This window comes from Antechinus flavipes, chromosome 5, assembly GCF_016432865.1.
Source record: "Antechinus flavipes isolate AdamAnt ecotype Samford, QLD, Australia chromosome 5, AdamAnt_v2, whole genome shotgun sequence".
NCBI classification, from domain to species: domain Eukaryota; kingdom Metazoa; phylum Chordata; class Mammalia; order Dasyuromorphia; family Dasyuridae; genus Antechinus; species Antechinus flavipes.
Genome location: NC_067402.1, coordinates 798,901 through 823,675, shown reverse-complemented (window position 1 = coordinate 823,675; position 24,775 = coordinate 798,901). Strand labels below are relative to the sequence as shown.

Below are 24,775 nucleotides of genomic sequence, written 5' to 3'. Positions count from 1 at the left end.
CTGATCCATGTTCTGCACCTCAGGACCCCTTTGTGTTTCTCATTGAAGCCCCAGGACCCTGTATGGTGCCTGTAATCACTCAATCAGTGTGTTATATTGACTCTAATCCTACAACTTCCGGGAGTCCTTGTCTTGCTTTAGATGAAATCTAGCCTCTGCACCCAAGTGTTTTGTGAGTTCCTACAGAATTCAGGGTGCTCTTTGGATCAATTTCAGGATTGTTAGATTTTCATTTGGGTTTCTCAGGGAGGAAAAATGGGCGCTCATCCCTACTATGGATGTACATAACAATTGAACCTCCATTCTCATGCATCCCCAGAAAGGTCAGCAGAGCTCCCATAGAGTCATCCTCCATCCTCTTGGCTCTAGGAAAGCAGTTAGACAGTCATTATATCCCTTCTAGCCTCTGCTGAGAAAGATCTGACCTCACAACACTTGTGGGAAGAGCTGCAAACCAACTCCTTCTTCCATGTGTTTCAGGGATGGGGAGACACCCAGCAGATAAGGTTGCGGATTCTGGTTGTAAGCTACTCCCTCTGTGCAGCCACATCCGTGTTTTCTTCCAGAGTACCGGCCCCTTTTGGAATGTCTTTGTTGCCAAGGGGACAGATGGCTCTCTTCCTGGGAGAGAGTGTTTTCCTGTGGCAGTGTTTCTCCAGGAGATTTTTTCCATTCCTTTCTTGGTCCTTTTTCACTTTAAAAATGCTAGTAGAGATGCTTATCAATTAAGTCCTGGATTTGGGAGGGAGAGATACAATTGCAGATCTCAGATATTTACTAGCTGACTGGCTTGGAGCCTCAGTCTCCTCATCTGCCTCACAAGGTTGGGGCGAGAGAAGCACTTGGCAAGCCTTGGAGTCTTGGGGAAGTGCTGATGAAGACTTAGGAATTGTTTCATCTGGGCACTCACCACTGACTTTAAATAAGCTGCCGGCTACCGGCCAACTCTGCTCAATAGGGACCGTGTAGAAGAAACCGATTGGCAATAGTTTGAGTTCCTCCAGAAGGTAAATGGGGATACTTGGGCGTTTAAACGACTGCCTTTTACACATGTGTACAAGCTGAATGTTTTCTTGGCATAGACTGGAGTCTTTACATGTATGCACAAAATATACACATCTGAATCCTGAAACTTTGGCCCAAGAACACGAGATTTCAAAATAAATTTTAGGTAAATATCATGAAACTTAATATCTCCACATTAAATTGAATGATGTTGAAAACTGTTCAGCAAAATCTGGTGCAAGAGTAAAGATATGCCAGTTGGGCTAGGAGGGATCCGGTCCCAACTAACTGCTTGATCTGTGGAAATCACCTTTGATCTGACATTAATTCATTCTTTTTTGTACATTTGTTTTATTCTGAAAAGCTTTTTTAATAAGCAGTGCTGATGACATACATGGGACAGTGAACTGGAAGACAAAACAAGCCAGCAGTTTTATTATCAGCAGAAAAAAGGCTGCTGAGAGGAGCGACGGTGAGTTAGGTGGTGACTTGGCCCCCGTCAGGGTTTGGGGACATGCTCGCTTCCACTTTTCCTCCTGCTCTCCCTTTCGTGTCTGATTTCTCGAACAATGGTAAGTCACTCACAAAAGAACAACATCTGTTTCCTGATCTTCTAAACCTTCTGCTCTTTTCTGTTCTTCATCTTGTTTTTTTCTGGATCCTGCAGCTCCTGCCTTCTTTTGCCCCGTACTCCCACTGCTCTTGCCTTGATGGTGCTTCCATGTAACATGTGCTTGCCTTCATGCTGCAGTTGTGGCGTTTCAGCCTGTCTAGAAGTAGTTAGTGTGACATGATCGCAACAGACTGGAACTGAACCCTCGGGAGAGGCTGGCTTTGGCACGTGGCTGTGTGCCTCGTGCTGTGGTAGACCTGGGGATACTGAGGCAGAGAGGATCTCTGCCTGCAAGGGCCATCCATTCTGGTGGGAAAGGAAGTAACCGGCCATACCCAAAATCGACAGAGTGTCGATGGAATATCAGAAAAGATAAAGAGCTGAGGAAATTAAGTGAATGGGTAGTAGGGGGGGAATAGCAAAGGCTCCCTGGAAAAGGCAGACTTTGGAGTTTACAAGAAAGTCAGGAAAGCCAGGAGGATGTATGAAGGAGAGAAAGCATTGAAAATGTGAAGCATAGCCAGGGAAAGAGCATGGGGCTGAGAAATGGAGTGTCCTGTGTGAGCCACAGCAAGGCCAGAATCACTGAAATCCAGAATCCAGTATTAGGAAGGAGGACTTTCTGGTTGATCCTGAAAGTAGCAGGAGTCCCTAGAGTTAAGGGGGTATATGTGTCGGGTGAGGAGGAACATGGTCAGACCGATGCTTTAGGAAGATCACTGGCTGGGTGAGTGGAGGACAGGGACACTCTTGGCCCTGGCACCAACCCGGAGGCTTGTGGTGAGATCCTGAGCTAGACGGTCACAGGAGAGAAGAGGACAGTTGGAGAGACTTGGCAGCGGATTGGGTATGAAGGGAGAGCAGGTGGGACTAATTAAGATGACTCCTAGTTTGCAAATCTGGGTAACTGGGAGAGTGGCAATGCCTTCCACAGTTATAGGGAAGGTGGGAAAAGGACAGGTATTGGGTAAAAACATAAGGAGTTCAGGTTTGGACTTGGTGAGAGAGCCAATTCAAGCTGTCCAAAAGGAAGTTCGTGATGCGAGCCCATACGTCAGGAGAGGGGTTATGGCTGAGCAATGAGATGAGAGAAGCTTCTTCTTCAGGTTAAGAGTTGATTCCTTGAGAGCTGATGAGATCAAGCAAAATAGTCTAGAGGAGGAAGAGAAGAGGGTCTGAGCACAGATTGTTGGGGGGCACCCATAGTCAGCTGGTGGGACCTACGAAGACCTGGCAGAGAAGGTGGAAGAACTGGCAGAGAACCAAGAGAGGGATGGGTCAGGAAAATCTGGCCACCAGAGCTGGCTGCAGAGATGTCTAGAATGTTTGGGACTAAGAAAAGAGGTAGCGGCGAAAAGCTCATTGGCGGCTCTGGAGAGAGAGATTTTGGGCGAATGGGAGGGTCAGAAGCCCGGCTGTAGTACAAGGAGCCATTTACTAAGCTCCTGCCATGTACTTCTAGCACAGTGGCAAGTGTTAGGAAGGAAGCAGAGGCAGAGAGTGGTGTGGATTTTCTAAGGAGTTTTGTGTAGAAAGAGGGGAAAGAGAGAGGGGACCACAGGAAAGTTTAGATGGATCTCCTCTATCCTGTGCTGTTCACTTTTTAATTTTTTAAATAATAGCTTTTTATTCAAAATAGTTTTCAACATTTATTCTTGCAAAGCTGTCAAATAGAATTTGGTATTCATATGTATTAACTTGAATCTTGATCTGGACCAATTATGCAATTATTTATGATTTCTTGATGATTCTACATCAATAGCCCAAAATTCTGTTAGGATACTTTGCTAAATTTTCACATCCACCATAGTTAGTATTTCCTGATCTACAGGTAATCCAGGAGGAACCTTTCAGGTGATAAGATTTAAAATGGCCATATGTATGCATGAGAAAGAAGGATGGATAGAGGAAGGAAAAGTGTGGAGGTGGCTCCAATAAACTGCTGTTGGGGATGAGACCCTGGACAAGAGTGGAGCCAAGAAGGGGAGCTAGATGGTGAGAGCCACATGGCAGGCGGGCTTCCGGGCAGGCTCCGTGTGGGAGGGCCGGGCTGGGACCAAGCTTGGAGAGTTCTTTCAGGCCTTGAATTAAAAGAAGAAGAAAGAGGTAGGTTGGCCTTGAGCCACCATTGTAAAGGAGCCGCCATTCTGTCATGAGCCTGCAGACACAGATGGGGATTCTGCTTGGAGTCTTTCCATTTCTATTTTGGGTTGTATTGTGGATTTCCCCCTTGGGTTAGGAGGATTGTGGGTTGTTGTAGTTATTTTTATTCCAGCGAATTTGCTGTGTCTGCCTACTACTAACTGTATGATGCTGGGCAAGTCACTTAAACCCATTTTGTCTCAGTTTCCTCATCTGTAAAATGAGGGTATGTGTCAGTCAGTCAGTAAACATTTATTAATCGCCTCCTATATGCTAGGCTCTGTCCTGGGAACACGAAGGAAAACAGAAAGATGATCCCGTTCTCGGGGAATTTACAGTCTAATGGGAGAAACAGAGGAAAGGTCCTCGAATAAAGGGAATCAGGAAGATTTGCAGAAGATGGGATTTCAGGAAAGAAGCCTGAGAAGCCTGGGACACTGACAGTGTCCTGCATGGGTAGAAAACTTTTGTCATTGATCTCCTAGGCCACTGGGAGCCCTTGAAGTGACCTGAAAAAGAAGGGAGCTGACCCATGTGGATCAGACTCAGGAAGTGATTGAAGCAGATCCCCGGGTGCCTTCATGATCCCTTGAAGTTCTTTCCCTAAAGGGCCATGAGCCTGTTCTTTTTGTTCTGGACTCGTGGGGGACTCCCAAAGGAAACAAGAGTTCCCCACAAGGAAATTCATAGAGAAGATTGTACCTGTGTAACTTGAGGAGTAGGAGGGATTGGTTCAAGCTTATCTGGACAGAGTTTGGTTGCAAGTCTTCTTGAATCCGAGACCAGCCCTCTCTCCACTCTAGCTTGCAGCCTCTCTCCTTGCTTAAGGAACCAACAACTAAAATCGAACATGTCACTAGTTTTCCAACCCATGGGCCAGTGAGGTGTTGGGGAAGTGCATATTTAGCAAGAGTAGGTACATGAGATATTGGGACCTAAAAGCCTATTAGCAGAAAGCTGGAAGAGTTTCCTTGCAAATCATCCACTGGTAGAAAGCATGAAAGCCCCTGGGTACCCAAGAACTACTTGGTCTTCCACTCATTTGGCTTAAGCTACTCCAAGGGGTCCTGGAGCAGTGATGCCCCAGGCTTCCTCATTGCAGTTGAGCCTTGCATGCTATTGATGCTTAATTATCATGGAAAATGGGGACCCAAACTTCCGGGTTTTCCTTAGGCATATATGTGTACCTTAAGAAGCAGTGCGGAGGAGGATTCTGGGAAGATAGCAGAATAGATAGGTGAATTTCAAGCTCTCCAGATTTTCCCTACAAATAAAATAAATTTGCCCCTCAGGGCGAATATAAACGAGTGAAAAATCAAGAAGGCAGAACAGGAGCCCTTCTGGTGCAACAAGAAGATCTGAAGCAAGCCCCTGGGCCCAAGATTAATCTGTGTGAAGTGCAAATATCTCTGGGCTAGCTCCACAGAAACACAAGGATGGAACTCATGCAGAACCATAGAAACTTTCACCTCCTGGACTGTTTGTGGAGTCAGGGTCTGAGTCGGGAAGACAGAGGAAACCTCAGCTGATTAGGAATGCCAGGTCAAGCTGTGCTGCAGAGAAGCTCACTGGGAAGGAAGGAACCAGTCCACAGGGAGTGCAGGGTCAGGGGGCTGGGAGACTACAGGCTGCTGACACTTGTAGGAAGGTGGAACTTTTGGCTTGGGGTTCCAGGTTAGAGAGGGGAGCCCAAAAGAAGTTAGAGGTACCATCTTCCTACCCCATGATTAGAGAGGTGCTTAAACGAATACTTCTTTTTCCCATGAGGCAATTGGGGTGACTTGCCCAGGGTCACACAGCTAGGAAGTGTTAAGTGTCTGAAGTCACATTTGAACTCAGGTCCTCCTGACTTTAGAGCTGGTGCACTATCCACTGTGCCACTTAGCTGCCCCCACTAATACCTCTTATTTACAAAGAAAGAAAGAAAAATGAACTGGCAAAGAAGAAAGAATCCCACCATAGAAACTTATGGGAACTGGGAAGACTTGAGTTCATCTTCAGAGGAGGACACGGAAGTAAAAAAAAAAAAAAAAGTTTCTACCCCAAAGAGTAATGTGAAATGGCTTCCTTTTCAGAGAAAATTTATGGAACTTAAAAAAAAAATTTTAAAAATCAAATGAGAGACACTGAAGAAAAACCAAAAATAAATTTAAAAAACCATCCAAGAAAAACAAGATTATAGGAAAAATGTTAACCAACTAGAAAAGGAGATACAGAGTCTCAAAGATGACAATAATTCTTTGAAAATTAGAATTGGGCAAGGGGAGGCCAGTGAAGCTATGAGATAACAAAATAGTTTATAAAGAATGAAAAAAATAGAACAATGTGATACATCAGAAAAAATGATAGCTCTAGAGAACAGATCAAGAGAAAATAAAGGACTAATTGGACTGCCTGAAAGTTATGACTAAAAAAAGGACCTTGACACAATAATGTGAGAAATAATCCAAGAAAATTGTCCCGGAGCAATAGAACATGAAGGGAAAGTAGAAAGAAAAAGCCCACCAATCACGACCTCAATGAGATCCTTCGTGGAAAACACATAGGAATATTATTGCCAAATTTCAAGACCCCCAGATCAAAGAGAACATTCTGCAAGAAGTAAGAAAAAATAATTCAAATATGCTGGAGCTACAATTAGAATTGTTCAGGACTTATCAGCAACCACAATAAAAGACACTAAAAGGTCCTGGAATCATATCCACAGACAATCAGAAGAACTAGGCTTGTGGCCAAAAATATCACATCCAGCAAAATTATCTGTAATGGCGAATGAGGAAAAAAGAGACATTCAGTGAACTTGCAGATTTTTAGGACTTCCTGTGAACCAAAGCCAAACATAATAGAAAATTTAACATGTAAGAGCCAATATCAAAGGTCGGTTTCAAGAACTAAATCTGGACAAATTGTTTATGCTTCTTATATGTACCATAGGGTTAAGATTGACATCAACAATAAGGAAGCTTAAAAGAAAGATTGGGTCAGTTATGGTAAAAATACTAGTTATGTTATACAAATGAGGTGCAGAGGGAAAATAGACACAGAGGCATTAGAGTGGGGAGGAGTGCTCATAGGTCTGAAAACCTGCTCACATTAGGAAAGGGTTAAATAGGGAACACTACATATATACCATGAAGAGTATAGCACCTTCCAAAGTCTATGAAGAAATAAGGAGGGAAGAATGGACAGATGGGGAAGTAAAGGGTGAGGGAAAAAGACAAGGGAGGAATCTATGCTATTAAATAATAGCAAGGCAAAGTAGGAGCAGAGTTAAAGCCAAGAATCAGTGGGAATAGCTGGAATCACTGTATCTTTTGGAAAGATATGCATATGTGTGTATGTGGGAGGATGCATGTGTATATATGTGTATGTATATATCTACATAAGCATACATAAATATATCTTAACTATAGCCTGCTTGGAGGTGGGAGGGGGAAGAATAAAATAAAAAAGATACCCAGCAGGGAATAAAAAAAAAAACAGTTTACAAGGAAGTAAAGAAAAGATGGGGGTGGGGTAGAGCTTGACTTATAGTTTCCTGGATGTCTGAGGTTTTTTTCCCCAGAATATCTAAACATGGAATTACTAGACAGTAGCCTTAGGAGCAGTAGTCTTGCCAGTGGACCTGGGGCCATGTGGTGGTGATGGGGATGACCCCAACTGCCCTTTTCACCCCTTTCCCCCCACCTCCCCACAGAGTAAGGTCACAGTCAGAGTCACAGCTAAGAGCCAAGGAGTTTTTATTTTATTTTATTTTTTGGCAAGAGTGGCCATCTCAGACTTCCCTCCCAGGTAGAGGTAGGCCCAGTATCCCGAGGAGAAACAGCTCCCCAAGGTCATGTTCTTGCCCACCAGGCAGCTCTCCTTTGCCTTTTGCTAACTGGTCATCTGGGCTCTTTGAAGACTGTGGTGTTGAAAAGAATGCTGCATTCTGGCCAGGAAACAACAGAAAGGCAGCAGGATTTGTTTCTTGGCACAACTGAGCAAGTGCAAAGTCCTATGGCAAGGGAACATCCGTGGGCTGGTGCCTGCAGACGTGGTTCCATGGCTATCACTGGGGTTTCTGCTTCTTTTGCAAACACGGCAAGGCCCTTATTTTGGCTCAGTGACGTATTGGGTTCTGCCTCTTTGCTCTTGAGGATTGAAAAGCCTGGCTGTAGTCTAGGTGGGATTCTTTACCTCCTGAGACACAGTGGGGCGCGGACCATTAGAGAACTGGGGCTCCCACCCTGGATCTGTTGCTGTTTCTCACCAGGGTCAGCGACTTTGATCGATCTCAATGCAATATGTCATCAGATTTCCCCCTAAGGAAATGCTTTTGGAAGCCTTTAAAGGCTGAAGAGAGTAGGAAGAAGTAACAATTCCTATGCTGCCTGAAGAGATGAGGGCAGTTTCCTCTCCCTGGACTAAAGGGTTGGGCCCTGCTGCTAGATACAAATGTGTCCAGTTCACTGCTAGATACAAGTGTGTCCAGTTCACTGCTAGATACAAATGTGTCCAGTTTGCTGCTAGATGCAAGTGTGTTCAGTTCCCTGCTAAATACAAATGTGTCGAGTTGCTACAAATGTATCCCTTGGTCTCTGCCGTTTGTCTCCTCCTGCTTGGGGCTTCTTGGTAGCCTCTGGCCAGGGATGCCCAAGCTGCTGCAGGCCTTGTGGGGCCTGGCTCCCCGCTTTGTTCTAAAGTCGCCACAATGTTACTAACCAGTATGTTCCGCCTGCTTTTATTTCTCCAGATCTGTTCCCGGCACAGAAATAGCGAATGCGCCAGGCTGGGGCCAGCTGCTCCCCTCCAGCCAGCATGTCTCACCTGCCTCTTTTCTGTCTCTCCTTTTTCCTTCCTTTTCAGTGTACACCATTCTCTCTAAGGTACAGTCTGACCGGAACGTGTACCCATCTGCTGGAGTCCTCTTTGTTCATGTCTTAGAGCGGGAGTACTTTAAAGGGGAGTTTCCCCCGTTTCCGAAGCCTGGTACGGGATGCTTTGATCTTTCTGCAGGGAAGGGTGGGGTGCTGGGCCGGGGAGTCAGTTCAGTATTCCAGGGCCCCAGAGAGGGCCAGCATTCCAGGCGGGGCCAAAGTGTTGGGATGAGAGACCTGGAAGCAGATGAAAAAATGTCGGGATTGTTTTTAGCTTCAGTGGCATTAGCTTAGACTTCTACAAGTAGTTATCATTGGGCAGTTGTCATTTTCCCAGTGAAACATTATGAAGGTTGTGGCAGGACTTTGAGTTATGTAACATGCTGTATAAAATTTCTTATTTGTGCTCCAGAGAAAGTTAAGGTCAGGGTCAGGACTACAAAAGAGACACTGCAAACATTACAATAAATGGATTCAATAAAGAATCAATCGGGAGCATTACTTACTAGAATCAGCAAGATTGCAAAAAGACCGAGGGGGGGAAAAGAAGGAGGGAGTTCGAACATTTACTTACACGATGCATGAACATATAAGAATGTATTGGCATTGTGTCTGTATACACGACGGACTAAATGTAATAAAATAAAGAGAAAATTATCTCTTTTATTAATTTTTAATGGTAGTATCATGGTTGAAAAATCCACAAAAAGTGTTTTTCTCGGGATTAGAACATAGTCAAATGCAAAGAAGAACTTTCCATCCCAGAATTGTTCCTGTCGCCAACATCAACCCCTACCCCCAGCATTGCCTTGTTTTTCAGTGGGGAGGATGTGCCCACAAGGCAGATTTCTTTCTGTGAGTGGTCAGAGCTCTTGGCTTTGGGACTGAGACTGGCTGCTCATGTGACCAGGGCCTCCCATCCTGCCCAGAAAGGATGGATAGCACACCAAGTTCAAAGTCAATTGCTCTCTGCTCTGATTGTTGCTTGTTCTTGAAATGTAGGGGGCCCCAAACAGTCAGACCCCAAGCATTTATTAAGTACTTCTTGTGTGCCAGGTACCCACCTCTAACCCACTCATGAGGGTTAGACCTGTCACCTTTCTGTTCCTTTCCCAAGCAGGGAACAAGGGTCTTCCCAGGGGACTTGATGAAAGGGCCGTCTGCTTTTCAGCACGTCAGAGCAACCTTCAGTGAGCCTTTGCCCTCCAGACTTTTCTGGCATCCAGAAGGGACCCCGGCCTTACTATCTTAGCATATCTGATATTCTCCTAAAAGCAAGGAAGACAGAAATGTTTTCATAAATGCAACCAAGTGTGATTGGAGACAATGGCTATCTTGCATGTTTTCCTTAATAACCTGTTTCTTGCCTAGGTGAAATAAGTAATGACCCCATTACATTTAATACAAACTTGATGGGCTACCCGGACAGACCTGGCTGGCTCCGCTACATTCAGAGGACACCCTACAGTGACGGCGTGCTGTATGGCTCACCGACGGCCGAAAACGTGGGAAAACCAACCATTATTGAGGTATCCTCAGCCTGCCCGGGCCCCTTGGGGACTTGAGACCAGATGGGGTGAGACTGAGGCTCTGTGATTGCTCCCATTTTTAGGGAGATGGTGCTTGGAAAGACTTGGTAGGAAAATATTCTCTCTGCTTCTGTTCTTAGTATCAGATGGTTATAGGAAAATCACATTCTTTTCTACAACCAGGGGAAAGACCAAGCTCAATTTTCAAAAAGAAAAGTAAGAGGGCAGTTAGGTAGCTCAGTGGATAGAGCACCAATTTGGGAGTCAGGAAGAACTGAGTTCAAATCCAAATTTTGATACTAGACATTTACTAGTTATGTGACCCTCAGAAAGTCATAAATGCCTCAAAACTACATAAGTAAGTTAAAATAAAAGCCATTGTGATGTCTGGCCTACGTGGCCTTGAAGGTTCCTTTGATATCCCCTCCGTGGCTCACAGCCGGGGGGGCCCTTCTCCAGGGAGCCTTTTGCAATCCAAGCTTGGGAGAGGAGTCTCAGAATTCCCGCAACCCGTGCCCAAGACTTCCTTGTCTCATTCCAGCATCTTTGATCTTTGCTGAGACGTACTTTTCTCCCTTCCTCACTGAAGTGTATGTTCCTTGCCAACAAGCTGTCTGATAACCTTTAGCCACTGTGGCTACTTGCCCTGTGGCAGCTAGGAAGGCTCTGGCAGCTTCCAGGCAATCCCCACACATTTCTGGCTCCTTCCCCTACTTTTGAATATTACCAAGAGCAGCAAGCTGTCGTGGAATTAATTAGTCAACCAATTAACCTTCTGAGGAAATGCTGTACTTTGTATGGCCACCTGATGTCGCTGTGGCTGCCTGGGAGCAGCTCCCCTCCTTCCTAAACCCATGGACTCAGTGTCCCCAAAGACTTCTCGAGATAGAACCTGGATTCTGCTCCCCACCCCCCCATCCCCATGTCTCAGTCCCCACCCTGTAGCTTGGTTCATCGTAGGCCTTGTCACAGGACGCTGTGACAGCTAACTAAATGCCACAGCCAGTCAGCTTCCAGACAAAGATCTGCAGTGCAGACTCCTCCTTTCCCACTCCCATTCAGCCCAGCCAATAAAAGAGGGCTGAGGTGAAAAACCCCAAAGCACCGATTGGACAGGCTGAGAGCTCCCCCAGATTTCTTCAGCAGAGCTGACTGCCAGGGAGGGGAAAGGGCTGGCGCTGTCTGCTGTGGTCATCTCAGCTCTTCTGAGTCACCCAGTATGTCCTGAGTCCCAGATCTCCACCCCCTTTCCCAGCTATATCACAGCTTCTTGCCTACCTCCCACCTCCACTCAGCAAACACACATCTTGGAGTGCTCCCCAAATCTTCCATTAATTCACTGGTTTAGGAAGCTCCAAAGTGAGCAAAAAACCCCAGAGACCCCCCAGAGCTGCTCAAAATCACAGAGATAGCAAGCAGCCAAGCTCAGCTTTGACCCAGGTCCCCTCTTTCTAGATACCCTGACCTCCCCACTGCACCACATTGCAGCATCCCAGCAGGGGGCTACAATTCTTTTGTGCATGTTTGCTTTGAGAGAAGTTCCTGGAGGCCCCGGACACTAGAAATCCCAAAGGAGCACAAAAAGTGAAACAGAGTCTGGTCCTTGGCACAGAAGGGACCCCATGGTCAGATCAGCAAAGAGGGCTAATCTCACTGTCAGGGCTGTCAGGGCAAAGGGCAGAATTAAAAAGCAAGTTGAAAGGATGATGAGGAAAATGGAAGGGGGAGGGCAGTTGAATCCACTCAGTCCTAAAAGTCTGTATGAATGATTAGCAGTGAGAAAGGGCAAGTGGGCCTCAGGACTGCTGATCCTGATTGCATATGGCTACCCTTGCCACCAGAAGGCTCCCAAAGCCCCTCAGTCAGGTGGAGGCCAGAGACAGGGCAGCCTGGAGCGGTGGGGGAGCCATTCAGGTTGCCCAGTGACTTAAAAACCACAAATGAGCTTTTTCCAGACTGTGTTTATTTTTATTTATTGTTGAACATCTTCCCATTATATTTGATGTGGCTCAGCTGCACTTGGGAGTTTTGCCTGACACCTCCAGGTTAGAGTAAAAGGCGTTAGTCCCACTGATCCCATCTTACAAAGATGGATGCCGGCCTTTATCTCATAAAGCTGAGAGAACAAAGCCAAGCATTTTATTCTGATTTGCTTAAAAGCCGAGCATTCAAGAATGAAGATTGAAGAAAGATGACAATCCAAAGAAAACTGGAAAAGATCTACCCAAAAATGGAAGTGGGGACAGTTTGCCTCATCGAGGACAGTGGATCTTCCATATCTGGACCCATGTGGGACGGGCTGGCCTTTTGTGCTGAGGAGGGAGGTGTCAGAGGAATGGTACCCAAAAGTTGCCAGATTGGGCCACATCTCTCTAGAGAAGATTTGTGCTAGAAAAGGCATGGTGGTGAGAGTGCTAAGGGATTGGGGTGAAAATTGTCAGAAAGAGGGAAAATTACCAAAGGGGTGGCAGGGTCTCGAATCTTATTTATAAGCGAAAGGTGACTGAGAAAGCAGCAGTACCTACTGATCTTTCTACCTGCCCTGACATTTATCATCATTTATATGGGAGTGTACTTGAGTGTACTTTGAGAAGTGTGGCAGGAGTCAACGACAGCTATATCTTTACCCTCCTAGGATAGACCGAAAAATGGAGAGAACAGGTCAAGCAATGGATTCAATGGAACAAAATAGTGCTCTCAAGGCATCTTCCAACTTACATCAAAATCTTGCACAATTCATTGAAAGCTCCAACAGCAAAGATACCCTTGTCCAATGGGCCTCTGAAAGCAGGGAGGTATCTGCTCACCCAAGGTGTCATTGCTGCAATGGAGGAGATGCAGAGCAGAGTCTGGGGACTGGAGGGGTCCTTCTGTCATCCTTGTTTAGAGATGACATGGGCTTGGTTGCCTCGATTCCCAGAAGAGCGCAGGGCCTCCTGGCAGTGATCCGTAATCACTGTTAAAAGTTTCACAGAAAAGGCCAGGTGGACAAAGCTTGTCTGACGTTCAGATTTCCTTGTTGTTGGTTCTTCATTCTTGAAGAGGACCAGTGACATCAGGAGGCTGATGTCTTGGCTCACAAGTGAGTTGGACTCCAGTCAGACAGAACTATGGAAAATTACCATCTTCGGATGCAGTGGGAAACCTCAACTTTTTAAGGAAAGTCTGATTCGGTGATTTAAGGCTTGGTAAAAAATGGGGCCCCCCAAAATGTTTACTAACTTAAAAAAATCAATCTGAGTGGGAAAGATCCTTAAAGTTTCTGGACAGAACAGAAACAGTTGCTGTTTACTTGGCTCGTGAGCCAAGATTTCAACCTGCATTTGTATGAAACATTGTAGAGATTGTCTGTAGGTCCGGGAGGCACAGGACAGATGGATGATGAATTGGGATGATGATGAGAAAGAGATCAGAATTGGCAAAGGCAGAGAGCCTGATGTGTGGAGGGTACAAGGCGAACTGGGGAGTGGCATCCGTAGTATTAAAGCAGCTTAGTTCATTATTGTCCAAGTGCACTACACTTACTCTGAGAGGCTAAAGAAAGCTTGCTTTGTCCTTCTGAAGGTGAGTGACAAATGCCAGCTGAAGGGCATTTGTATTTTCAGATCCGCTCACCCCTTTTTTCCTCCTTCTAGATAACAGCCTATAACAGGCGCACCTTCGAGACAGCACGGCACAACTTGGTCATCAACATCATGTCGGCAGAAGGTATGTCTGATATCAAAGTAACTTTGGAGCGGGATAGGGGTCTAGGTGCATATGCTAAAGAGGGACTTAGCCAAGCCATAGCCAGGGCCAAACAGCAGGAAGAAATGTTGTTGAAACTTTCCTGAAATATTTTATTTCTGATCTATAAACAGAGGGGCTTCCATAGGGTTTTCTATGTGGGACCCTCCTCCCCCATTTAATCCTACTTACTATCAACTACCTGTGTGACTCTGGACAAGTCAGTTCCACTCTCTGAGCCTCATTTTGTCTCCTTGTAAAAGAAGAGGACCATAGGCCCTATACTACAGAATCCTGAAATGAGATCATTGGGTTAAAAAAACAAAACCGCCTCAGACAAAGTTAAAACTAAAATAGATTTAATTAAAGAGATAAGCAGAAAAACTACATTATGTTAAAAGGTGCTCTAGCTAGTGAAGTAATATCATTACCAAATCTATATGTCTCCAAATGTTATAGCATCCACATTTTTAAAGGAAAAGCTAAATAAATTACAGGTGGAAATAGATAATAAAACCCTAATAATGGGTTTTTCTTTTCAGAACTAGATACATCTAACCAAAAAAATAAATAAGAAAAAAGTCAGGAAGATGACTAGAATTTAGATAAGTGTGATATATTAGACTTATGGAGAGAATTGAATGTGCATAGAAAGGAGTTTACTTTTTTTCTCAGTGGCAAATGTTACCTTTATAAAAACTGACCATATATTAGGAAATTGTGCCATATATTAGGGAATTAAAAACTTATAGTTAAACATAGAAATATTAAATGCATCATTTTCAGACAAAATTATATTTAATAAAGGACCCTGGAAACATAGATTAAAAAATTGATTGGAAACAAATAACCTAGTCTTAAAGAATAAGTAGATTAAAGAACAAACCACAGAAAAAAGTAACTAGTTTTATTAAAGAGAATGATAATAAGACAATATGCCAAAGCTTATAGGAAGCAGCAAAAAGGTCATCAGGGGAAAATTTTTATTTTTAAATGCTTAGATCACCAATACAGAGAAAGAGCAGATCAATGAATTGGGTATGCAGTTGAAAGAACTAGAAAAAGAACAAATTAAAACTCCCCAAATAAGCCCCAAATTGGAAATCCTGAATACTAAAAATAAGATTAATGAGAAAACCAATGAATTAATAAATAAAACTAGGAACTGGTTTTATGAAACAACCAACAAAATAGATAAACCATTGGTTAATATGATTTTTTAAAAAGAGAGAAAATCAAATTGCAAGCATTGGAAATTTAAAAAGTGAACACATTACTCTTTTGAAATTCATGCCTAGTAGTGTGGTTAGGTCAAAGGATTTTCATGATTCTACAGCCCTTTGGGCATAGTTCATATCTTCTGATCCTTTGTCAATTAGGAAATGGCTCTTTTTTTCATAATGAATATATTACTAAAGAAGATAAAATTAAAGTAATTATTAGGAGTTATTTTGTCCACTTGTATGATAATAAATTTAACAATCTAAGTCAAGTAGGATACTTACAAAAACAAACTGCCTAAATTAACAAGAAAGGAAATAGGATATTTAAATAAATCTATTTTAGAAAAAGAAGTTGAATAGACCATAAGAAAGCTTCTAATATCAGGACCAGATGAATTTACAAGCAAAGTCTACCAAACTTTTAAAAATAAATTAATTCCCATTATAAATTTTAAAAAAATTGGAATAATAGTAGACAAAGAAAGAATCTAACCAAACTTCCTTTATGAAACAAATAAACTAGGAAGAACAAAAACAGAAAAACCATTACACTCCAATTTCATTATGAATATTGGTGCAAAAATCTTAAATAAAATACGATTAAGGAGATTATGACAATATATCACAAAGATTATGCATTGTGACCAAGTAGGACTTATGTAAGGAATGCAGAGATAGTTTACCATAAGGAAAACTATTAACATCATTGATTATGATAGTAACAAAAGTAACAAAAATCATATGAATATCTTGATATATGCAGAAAAAGCTTTTTAACAAAACACAGCACTGATTCCTATGAAAAATACGTCAAAGCATAGGTATAAATGTATTTTCCTTAAATTGATAAGAAGCATATATCTCAAGCTATGAGCAAATATATGAGTATAAGCAAGAATAGGCTTCCCAGTAAGATCAGGAATGCCCTGATCACCAATATCATTCATTACTAGAAATGCTAGTAATAGAAAAAAAAAAAAAGCAAAAGAAATCAAAGGAATTAGAATGTTCAGGAGGCAATAAAACTCTGTTTTTGCGGATGACATAATGATATACTTGGAAAATCCTGGAAATTCAACTAAAAAGTTAATTGAAACAATGATTTTAGCAAAGTAACAACATATAAAATAAAATCCACTTAAATCATCAGCATTTCTATATATCACAACAAATCCTTGCAAGAAGAGATAGTAAGGAATTTATGATAACTGTGGATAATACAAAATGCCTGGGAGTATACCTATGGAAAGACAAACCTAGGAACTATATGAACATAATTATAAAATAATAATTAAAAAAACTAAAGTGAGATTTAAATTATTGGAGAAATATTAATTTCTCCATAGATGGGCAGATAAAATAAAAATGATAATACTATCTCAACTAATCTATTTATTCAGTGCCATCCCAATTAAGCTACCAAAAATATTTTGTTGAGCTAGAAAAAATAATAAAATTCATCTGGAAGAACAAAAGGCCAAGAATAATAGTAAAGGAATTCATGAAAAAAAAAAAAAAAGGTAGAAGGTTTAGCAATAACAGACCAAACTATATTCTAAAGCAATAATTATCAAAACTATTTGGTATTGGTTAAGAAATAGAAAAGTATATCACTGGGACAGAGTAGACATATAATATTTAACAATAAAGAATTCACTTGATGTTTGAGAAACACAAAAACCTAAGCTATGGGGATAAAAATTCACTGGTAAATAAATGCATTTCTGGGAAAACTGAAAAGCAGTCTGGCAGAAATTAGATATTGATTAATTTTCTTGTGTTATTTACCAAGATAAGATGAAAATGGGTATATGACATAGATATAAAGCAGAGGTGTGAAACCTTTTTTCTGCCAAGGGATCATTTGGATCTTTATAACACCATTCCTGGACCATACAAAAATTATCAATTTAAAGAACTCAAGCAGTAGCTTTCAGCCTTAGAAAAGGCTTTTGAGGGTCTTACCAGGGCTTATGGGATGTACATTCTCCACCCCTTATGTAAAGGGAGGTAAAATAAGTTGGTTAATAGTAGACTATATTATCTATTAGATTTATAGATAGGTGAAGAATTTATGAACAAAGAAGATGTAGAATACATTGTGGGACAGAAAATAGATAATTTTGATTACATTCTGTTAAACAGGTTTTGCCCAAATAAAACCAATGTAACCCGAAAAAGCAGAAAATTCAGGGGTGTAATTTATGACCAGTTTCTTGGGTGAAGGCCTCATATCTCAAATATACAGAGAATTGAATCAGATTTATATATATCACTGAATCATTCCCCAATTGATAAATGGTCAAAGGGGAAAAATCAAAGCTACATATAGACATAGGAAAATACACTCTAGATTATTATTAATTAAAGAAAGGCAAATTAAAACAACTTTGAAATACTATTTCACACTCATCCGATTGGCTAAAATGATTAAAGGGGAAAATGAGAATGTTGGAGGGGATGTGGAAAACTGGGATACTAATTCCCTATTGATGGAAAGCTCTCTGGAATAATTATAACCCCCAAATTATAAAACTTTCTGAGCCCTTTGACCCAGCAGTATTTCTACTAGCTCTATTTCCAAAGATGATCAGGGGAAAGGAGAAGAATCTACATGTTCTAAAAGGTTTCTAGCAGCTCTCTTTGTGGTGGCAAAGAACTAGAAATTGAGGTGACTGATGCCCATCAACTGGGGAATGGTGAGGAAGTTGTGGTATATGATTGTGATGGAGCACTACTGTGCTTTAAAAAATGATGAGCTCTGTGATCTTAGAAAAACATGGAAAGAGACAAAGAACCATGAAAAGAGCAGAACTAAGAGAATGCTGTATACAGTAACAGCAACACTGACTGAAGGACTCGGCTGTTCTCAGGGCTGCAGAGGATCTAATGAGGGAAGGTTCTCTCATCTCCAGAGAGAGAACTGGTCTGTGGCAGTTTGTGCTGTCCACATAGAGGTCCCTGTCCAGTGGGGGCCTTCGGGGATTGGGAGGAGAGCTCTGGGGAGACTTGGAATTCAGAATGTGGCAAAATAAATAAATGGAGCAACAAGAGCCACTTAGGTCACCATTTGCTTCCAAATACTTTGCCAATAGGTAAATATCAGAGAATATCATCTTAAAATGGCTGTGTTCTCAGATGCTAATTGTTTCCCAGGATGCGCCATTATATCTTTTGGGGTATGTGTGAAAACCAAGGACCAGAACATATTAGTGGAATTTCAGGGTCCACTTTCCTTGCCCCTATTTTGGGTTCAGACTCATTGTTTCTTTCCCCCAAGGCCTCCGATAGTTAAAGACATGGCACTATTCTTGAAATTTTAGTCAGAAATAATGTTGCAATGGAGCAAGGATAGAGATCTTTATGAAGATACTAAGGAGGGAAGAAAGGTGATTAGTAGAACCCTCTCCCCCTGCTCTGAAATGGTCCCCTTCCTCTGCTGCTTTAACTCCCTAAATGCCAGCTCTGGCATTTGGATCGAGCACCTGATCTGGAAGGGACCAAGCCTCCCCGGAACTGTCAGTGTTGACATTATTTTGAAGTGGAGGGAAACCCTCACTGGTTTGGGACAGGGTGGCAGAAACACCTTTTCCTAATGGGATTGCCTCTTTGCCTTATGGGCCAGAGGCAGGTGAGTTCTCAAGCTGCCGTTGTCTATGTTGGTGGGACAGAGCTCCCAGCAGGCCAGGGCTCCCAGTGCCCAGGCTCCCAGTGGGCTGGGGTTTTCTGGCCTGGTGCTTCTGCTGGGAGCTGACCCTGGAGCCTGGGGCTGCCTCTCAGGATAGCAATCTGTGAGAATTCTCTTGAGCTCTCAGTGGTTACAGGGATCCCAAATCCAAACCGACCTCATCTCTCATCAGGAAAAAAGCATTTGTTAAGCACCTACTGTGTGCAGGCCCTGTGCTAGGGATGCACAGGAAGGAAGCTGCCTAATGGAGGAATACTGTCAGAGCCGGCCAGCATCCCTGCAGCAGGTTCCTGGAGCCCACGGCCCTGCCCTAGGCTTGCCAGAGATGTCACCGCATTGGCTGGTTTTATGCTGCAGAGGGGCTGATTGATTACCTAAGAAGACTGCGGGGGAAGTGGCAGACTGATTGATGGCTCCTGGGGACTCAGCTCCTGCCTCCTGCAACAAGCTCTGATCATGGAGCTGAATTTTTATCCCAATGGATGTGAAAGTGAATTTGAAGATTTGTGGAAAGAGAAATTGTCTTTAAAAATATGCTCAAATGTCCCTGAAGTTTCATCTGTTTGTAGGACCCCCCCACAACACAGCATACCTCCATCCTTCTGGCCTTTGGGGTCCCTGTATATTCTATACCTCCATTTCTTCTACTTTTGGGGGTCCCCCAGTACTCCACATCTCCCTCTTTCTGGCCTTTGAGGAGTCCCCCATAGCATAACACACCTTCATCTCTCTAGCCTTTTGGGATAGTGCCTCAGCACTCTATCTCTCCTGCTTTTAGGTCTCCCAATAATGTAGCATTCTTCCATATCTTCTACCTTTGGAGGGGGCCTCCAGCTGTCTGGCCTTTGGGGATCTCTGCAGAGTATCCCATATCTCCATCTCTCCTGACTTTGGGGTGGTCCCCCCATAACACAGCATGTCTCCATCTCTCTGGTCTTTGGGGGTCTCCATCTCTCTGGCTTTTGGGGATCCCTGCCCCATATCTCCATCTCTCCCCTCCCACACTTTGGCCAGAGGGGTCCAGCTGGCCTGCTAGCCTTTTTCCTGAGAGCCGCCCGGCTGGAATGGCGGCCATCTTGTCCTCCTCCTTGTCCCCTTGCCCCGTGACCAGGCTGCCGACATTTTCCTAATGGTATTTTTCCTCTGCTTTTCTCAGAGGCCTCTTCTCCTGTGAAAGCTACAGAGCAGAGCCACTCGAGAGGCTGTGGCCATGGCAACGGCTGCCGGCCGCTCTGTGGCTCGGCCCCCACGCCCTTCTTTGCAGCAGATTCTTGTTTTCACTGTGAACAATGATTCTCCAAATGGGAGAAAACAAAATGGAGACTGTCTAGCAAGTGCAGGGGGGTGGACCGCTGGGCTTCAAATGGCCCTAAGGAAACGCTTTTTAGCAGTAAGTGCCGGGTTCGGCCCCAGGAGCTCGGACAGGGAGGGGTGAGCCCGGGTGTGAACCCCAATCTAGCCCCTTTTCCATGTGTAGTAATGTTATAGGGCAGAGTGAAAGAGAAAGCACAGTTTGCAAGCCAGGGCATAAACAGCAGAGAGGGCTGGGAAATGTCCCAGTGCCGGGTCATTTCCAAAGGCTCATTCCAAACAGATCCAAAGGATCCCCTAGTTTGGGCTCCCAGTGTCGGATCTGGGGGAAAGGTGTGAGCCTGAGATCCTCGAGGCTCCAGGAGGCCACCACATTCTGGGGATCAGTTGCTGAAAAGATGCCTGTTACTCCAGGTAGCACCAGTTGGTTGTATTTTCCAGATAACCGGTGGTCTGGCTGATGGCCAAAAGTTTCTGAAGGAACCGAGTGTCCAGACCCTGGCACTCCCTCCTGTTCCTCTTTTCCCTTGTGCTTCTCAAGGAGGGCAATATGCCTCATGAGTAAAAACAAATTATTCCCCAAAGGGAAGCCTTGGATGTCTCTAAAGATGCTTCTGGTGGAAGGACTAACAGGCGGTGTCCTTGTGGAAAGGCTGCTTTTTTAACCATTTGTAGGAGAAAAACTAAAATTGAGAGCTGTTTCCCACAGGCTCCTTACTGAGGAAAGAATATTGGGTCCAAGCTGACCTTTCCAGTTTCAAGGATTGTTGGTTTGGGGCCCAAAATGGTGCTGAAGCAGTGGCTGAAATCTGCCCTTTCTCTGTCCCCTAAAGGACTATGGTGGAGCCCAGCCCCTGGGTTTCTGGGGGTAAGAGTGGGGTACATGGTGGAATGGCTCTGGAGCCCTGGACCCCAGATTTGGTTTTCTGACCATTGAGCAACAGGAGCCAATCAAATGCTCTTATAAACACGGGGACATGTCTCCACAATTGGAGGGGAGCTAAGTGGACTAATGCTCCAGTTGAGCTGAGGTTAGGGAGCAAGATGAGGCAAGCCAAGGTGGTAGGGGTGGGAGTTAGTAGAGCTATTGGGGGAAGGAGAACAAATCAAAGAAAGCACTACCCTACTTTTTCTGATGAGATAAATGGTTTTTGAACTGGAAAGGGTCTCCATCCCCAGATCAGTCAGGTGCCAGTCTTGCCTGCTGGGGGCAAGATCTATCTGTATGACCCGAGTGACCTGCATCCTAGGGTCTGAAAGAGCAGGCAGGACTGGGGGCTGACCTCCTAGGGTGGAGGAAGAAGAGGGAGCCATCCCCAGCCTAGGGAAGCTGGCTTCCATCCCTGAAAACCCCTAAAATGGATTATTGACGGAATGGTCGCTGCACATCCAGAAAGGGAAGCAGTCATTACTGCGGGCCATGATGGCTTCAGCAAGAAGGGGCCATGTTAGACCAAGCTTATTTCCATTTTTACTGGGATTGTGGATCTGTCCAACTCTTCGTGAAACAATTTGGGATATTTTTAACAAAGACACTGGAGGGATTTGCCATTTCCTTCTCCAGCTCATTTTACAGACGAGAGAACTGAGGCAGGCTGGTGAAGTGGCTGGGGTCACACAGATGGGCAGGGCTTGAGGCTGGATCTGACCTCGGGAAGAGGAGTCTCCCTGGCTCCCGACCCCACACTCTAGCTAGATCTGCTTTGCCAGGATGGCTGAGGGCAATGTCGTTTGACAGAGTATCTCATGCTGGTCTTATGATTGGGAGGACTGAGTTAGCTGGCCACACAATTAAGTGTATTCAGAACTAGTTGAATGAGTGGATCCAAAGGGTGGCTGGCCATAATGCGGTATCTGTTTGGAAGGAGTTGCTCACACACATACATCTGGGTGTCTGGGTGGGGTCCTGTGCTTTTTGGCAGTTTTATCTTAGATGTCACGTTCCTCCCATTTGCAGACCTGGGGAGGGGGGATGCTTAGCACACTGGGTGATGGTGAAAGGGTTCAGAAAAACCCCTAGGGACTAGAGCCGTGATCGCCCAGTTCCCCTGGGGGCAGAGGGACTGACTTGTAGCTACTGCGTCTTTTCCAGTGGAAGCTGTGGAGCTGCTTAGAGCCAGGATCCTGTTTCCATGGCAACAGTGCTACCACTCTCGGTGGTGTTCACTGGGTTTCTGTAAATTGTCGAGTCCAACATGTACATTTTTCTCCTCAAAAATTAGATTTCCCGTTACCCTATCAAGCAGAATTCTTCATAAAGAATATGAATGTGGAGGAGATGCTGGCCAGCGAGGTTCTCGGAGATTTTCTCGGGGCAGTGAAGAATGTCTGGCAGCCAGAGCGTCTGAACGCCATTAACATCACGTCAGCCCTGGACCGCGGAGGACGCGTCCCCCTCCCGATTAACGATATGAAAGAAGGGTAAGCGAAGACTACGTTTTCCTGCTGCGGCGAGTGGATTTCAAAATGGCCGATCTGGTTTTCAGCAGTCTATCATAAATAAAAGCTGTTTCCCTTCTCTTTAGTAAGGTTAAAAAATCCTCTATGAGATGCAACAATAATAAGAGTTTTCCACACTGAGAAGGGGGTGATGGAGAATCACCATTTTTTATCTTCCAGTCCCCCTGTCTGCAGAACTTGTCTTGGCTTGCCATCAGAACTGCTAGCCCACCCTCTACCCCCAGCTAGGAAGGGGCTGCATTTGCGGGGGGAGCAAGTCACTTAGATCTGGGCCAGCATCCCGGCCTGTCGTGATCTCTGAAGCCTTTATTCCACAGGTTGGGTAGTTTGTCCTCCATACATCTGATGACCTCACTGCCTGTGGCTTTGTCCCAGTTGTTGATAAGAGTGGTAAAGAGCACAAAGGCAAGCCCAGACCCCTGTGGTGCTCCATGGCGGGCCTTGGTGTTGCCAGGGAACAGAAACTCTCCGTCCTTTGTGCTTGGTCATCGCCCAGTCCTGCATCCATTTAAATGATTTCCATTTCCACTTGGCGACTCTGTACTCCTCCCGCAATCAATAGCTTGTGTTGCATGCACTCCCAGCATGAAATCACACGCCCCCCACAGGAGACATCAACTCCTGGACAGGCCGACTTCCTGGGTTCTGTGCTCACGTTGCAGGTTGTCCAAAATCCAATTCTCCAGCCACTGATTGACTAATGGCTTGTGCTGAGCTGAGGGCTAGGGATGGAAGGAAGGGACTGAGGAGGAGCCAGGATTGTCCATCCTCTGCCAAGGGGAGCCAGTTCCACTTTGGGAAAGCTCTCCTCAGCAGGACTTTTATCCAGTCATGGAGCTGAAACTTGCCTCTCCGAGGCCCTTCACCAACATGTCTCCTAGCACACAGGACTGAAGTCTGAGGAAGGAAATGCAAAGTCAGTGGCTCTGCCCTCCTCTGAGCGCCCTCTGCCAAGCTGGAGCATCCTCTCGCAGGGTGTTCAGGGATGCTGGCCACTCTGCTTCAGAGTCTCCCTTCCCAAGGATGTTTGCTTCCATGTCGGCTTGGGGACAAAAGGGGATCCACTGACTGGGTGTGTCTCTGTGTATGTCTCTCCTCTCTCTCTCTCACACACACACACTGTTTTTCTCTCTGTCTCACATACAATTTCTTTGTCTGTCTGTCTGTCTGTCTCTCTCTGTCTCTGTCTCTCTCTCTCTCACACACACACACAGTCTCTCTTTTTCTCTGTCTCACATACAATTTCTTGGTCTCTCTCTCTCTCTCTCTCTCTCTCTCTCTCTCTCTCTCTCTCTCTCTCTCTCTCTCTCTTTCTCTTTCTCTCACACACACATACACACACACACAGTCTCTGTTTTTCTCACTGACATACAATTTCTTGGTTTTTCTGCCTGTCTGTCTGTCGGTCTGTCTGTCTCTCTCTCTCACACACAGAGTCTCCGTTTTTCTCTCTCTCACATACAATTTCTTGCTCTCTCTCTCTCTCTCTCTCTCTCTCTCTCTCTCTCTCTCTCTCACACACACACACACACACATACACACAGTCTCTCTTTTTCTCTGTCTCACATACAATTTCTTGGTTTGTCTGTCTGTCTGTCTGTTTCTCTCTCTCTCTCTCTCTCTCTCTCTCACACACACACACACACACACACACACACACACACACACACAGAGTCTCCATTTTTCTCTCTGTCTCACATACAGTTTCTTGGTCTGTCTGTCTCTCTTTCTCTCTCACACACACAAACACACTGTTTTTCTCTCTGTCTCACAATTTTTTGGTCTGTCTATCTTTCTGTCTGTCTGTCTGTCTGTCTCTTTCTCTCACATACTCACACACACTGTTTTTATCTCTGTCTCACATACAGTTTCTTGGTCTGTCTGTCTCTCTCTCACACACACTTATGCACACACACACACACACACAAACACATTGTTTTTCTCTCTGTCTCACTTACAATTTTTTGGTCTTTCTGTCTTTCTGTCTGTCTGTCTGTCTCTCTCTCACAGACACACAGACACCCACACAGAAACATTGTCTGTTTTTCTTTGTCTGTCTGTCTCTCTGTTTTTCTCTGTCTCTGTCTCTCTGCTATCTCTCTCTCTCTCTTTCTCTCACACACACCTACACACGCACACACATACACATACACACACACACACACACACACAGAGTCTCTGCTTTTCTCTCTGTCTCACATACATACAATTTCTTGGTT

General features: G+C 44.4%; 1 protein-coding gene across 5 annotated transcripts in view; it reads left to right on the top strand.

Moving 5' to 3' along the window:
- SGCE (sarcoglycan epsilon) overlaps positions 1-24,775 on the top strand; it is an 83,122-nt gene that overhangs the window by 18,531 nt on the left and 39,816 nt on the right. For 3 of the 5 annotated variants that reach the window (XM_052000193.1, XM_052000192.1, XM_052000194.1), the window contains exons 2-6: positions 1,370-1,477; positions 8,609-8,731; positions 9,991-10,148; positions 13,784-13,856; positions 22,319-22,517. In XM_052000193.1, the coding sequence (XP_051856153.1) occupies positions 1,370-1,477; positions 8,609-8,731; positions 9,991-10,148; positions 13,784-13,856; positions 22,319-22,517 (661 nt within the window). The remainder of the gene's footprint in view (positions 1-1,369; positions 1,478-8,608; positions 8,732-9,990; positions 10,149-13,783; positions 13,857-22,318; positions 22,518-24,775) is intronic. The other 2 variants (XM_052000196.1, XM_052000195.1) reach the window with 2 other exon arrangements.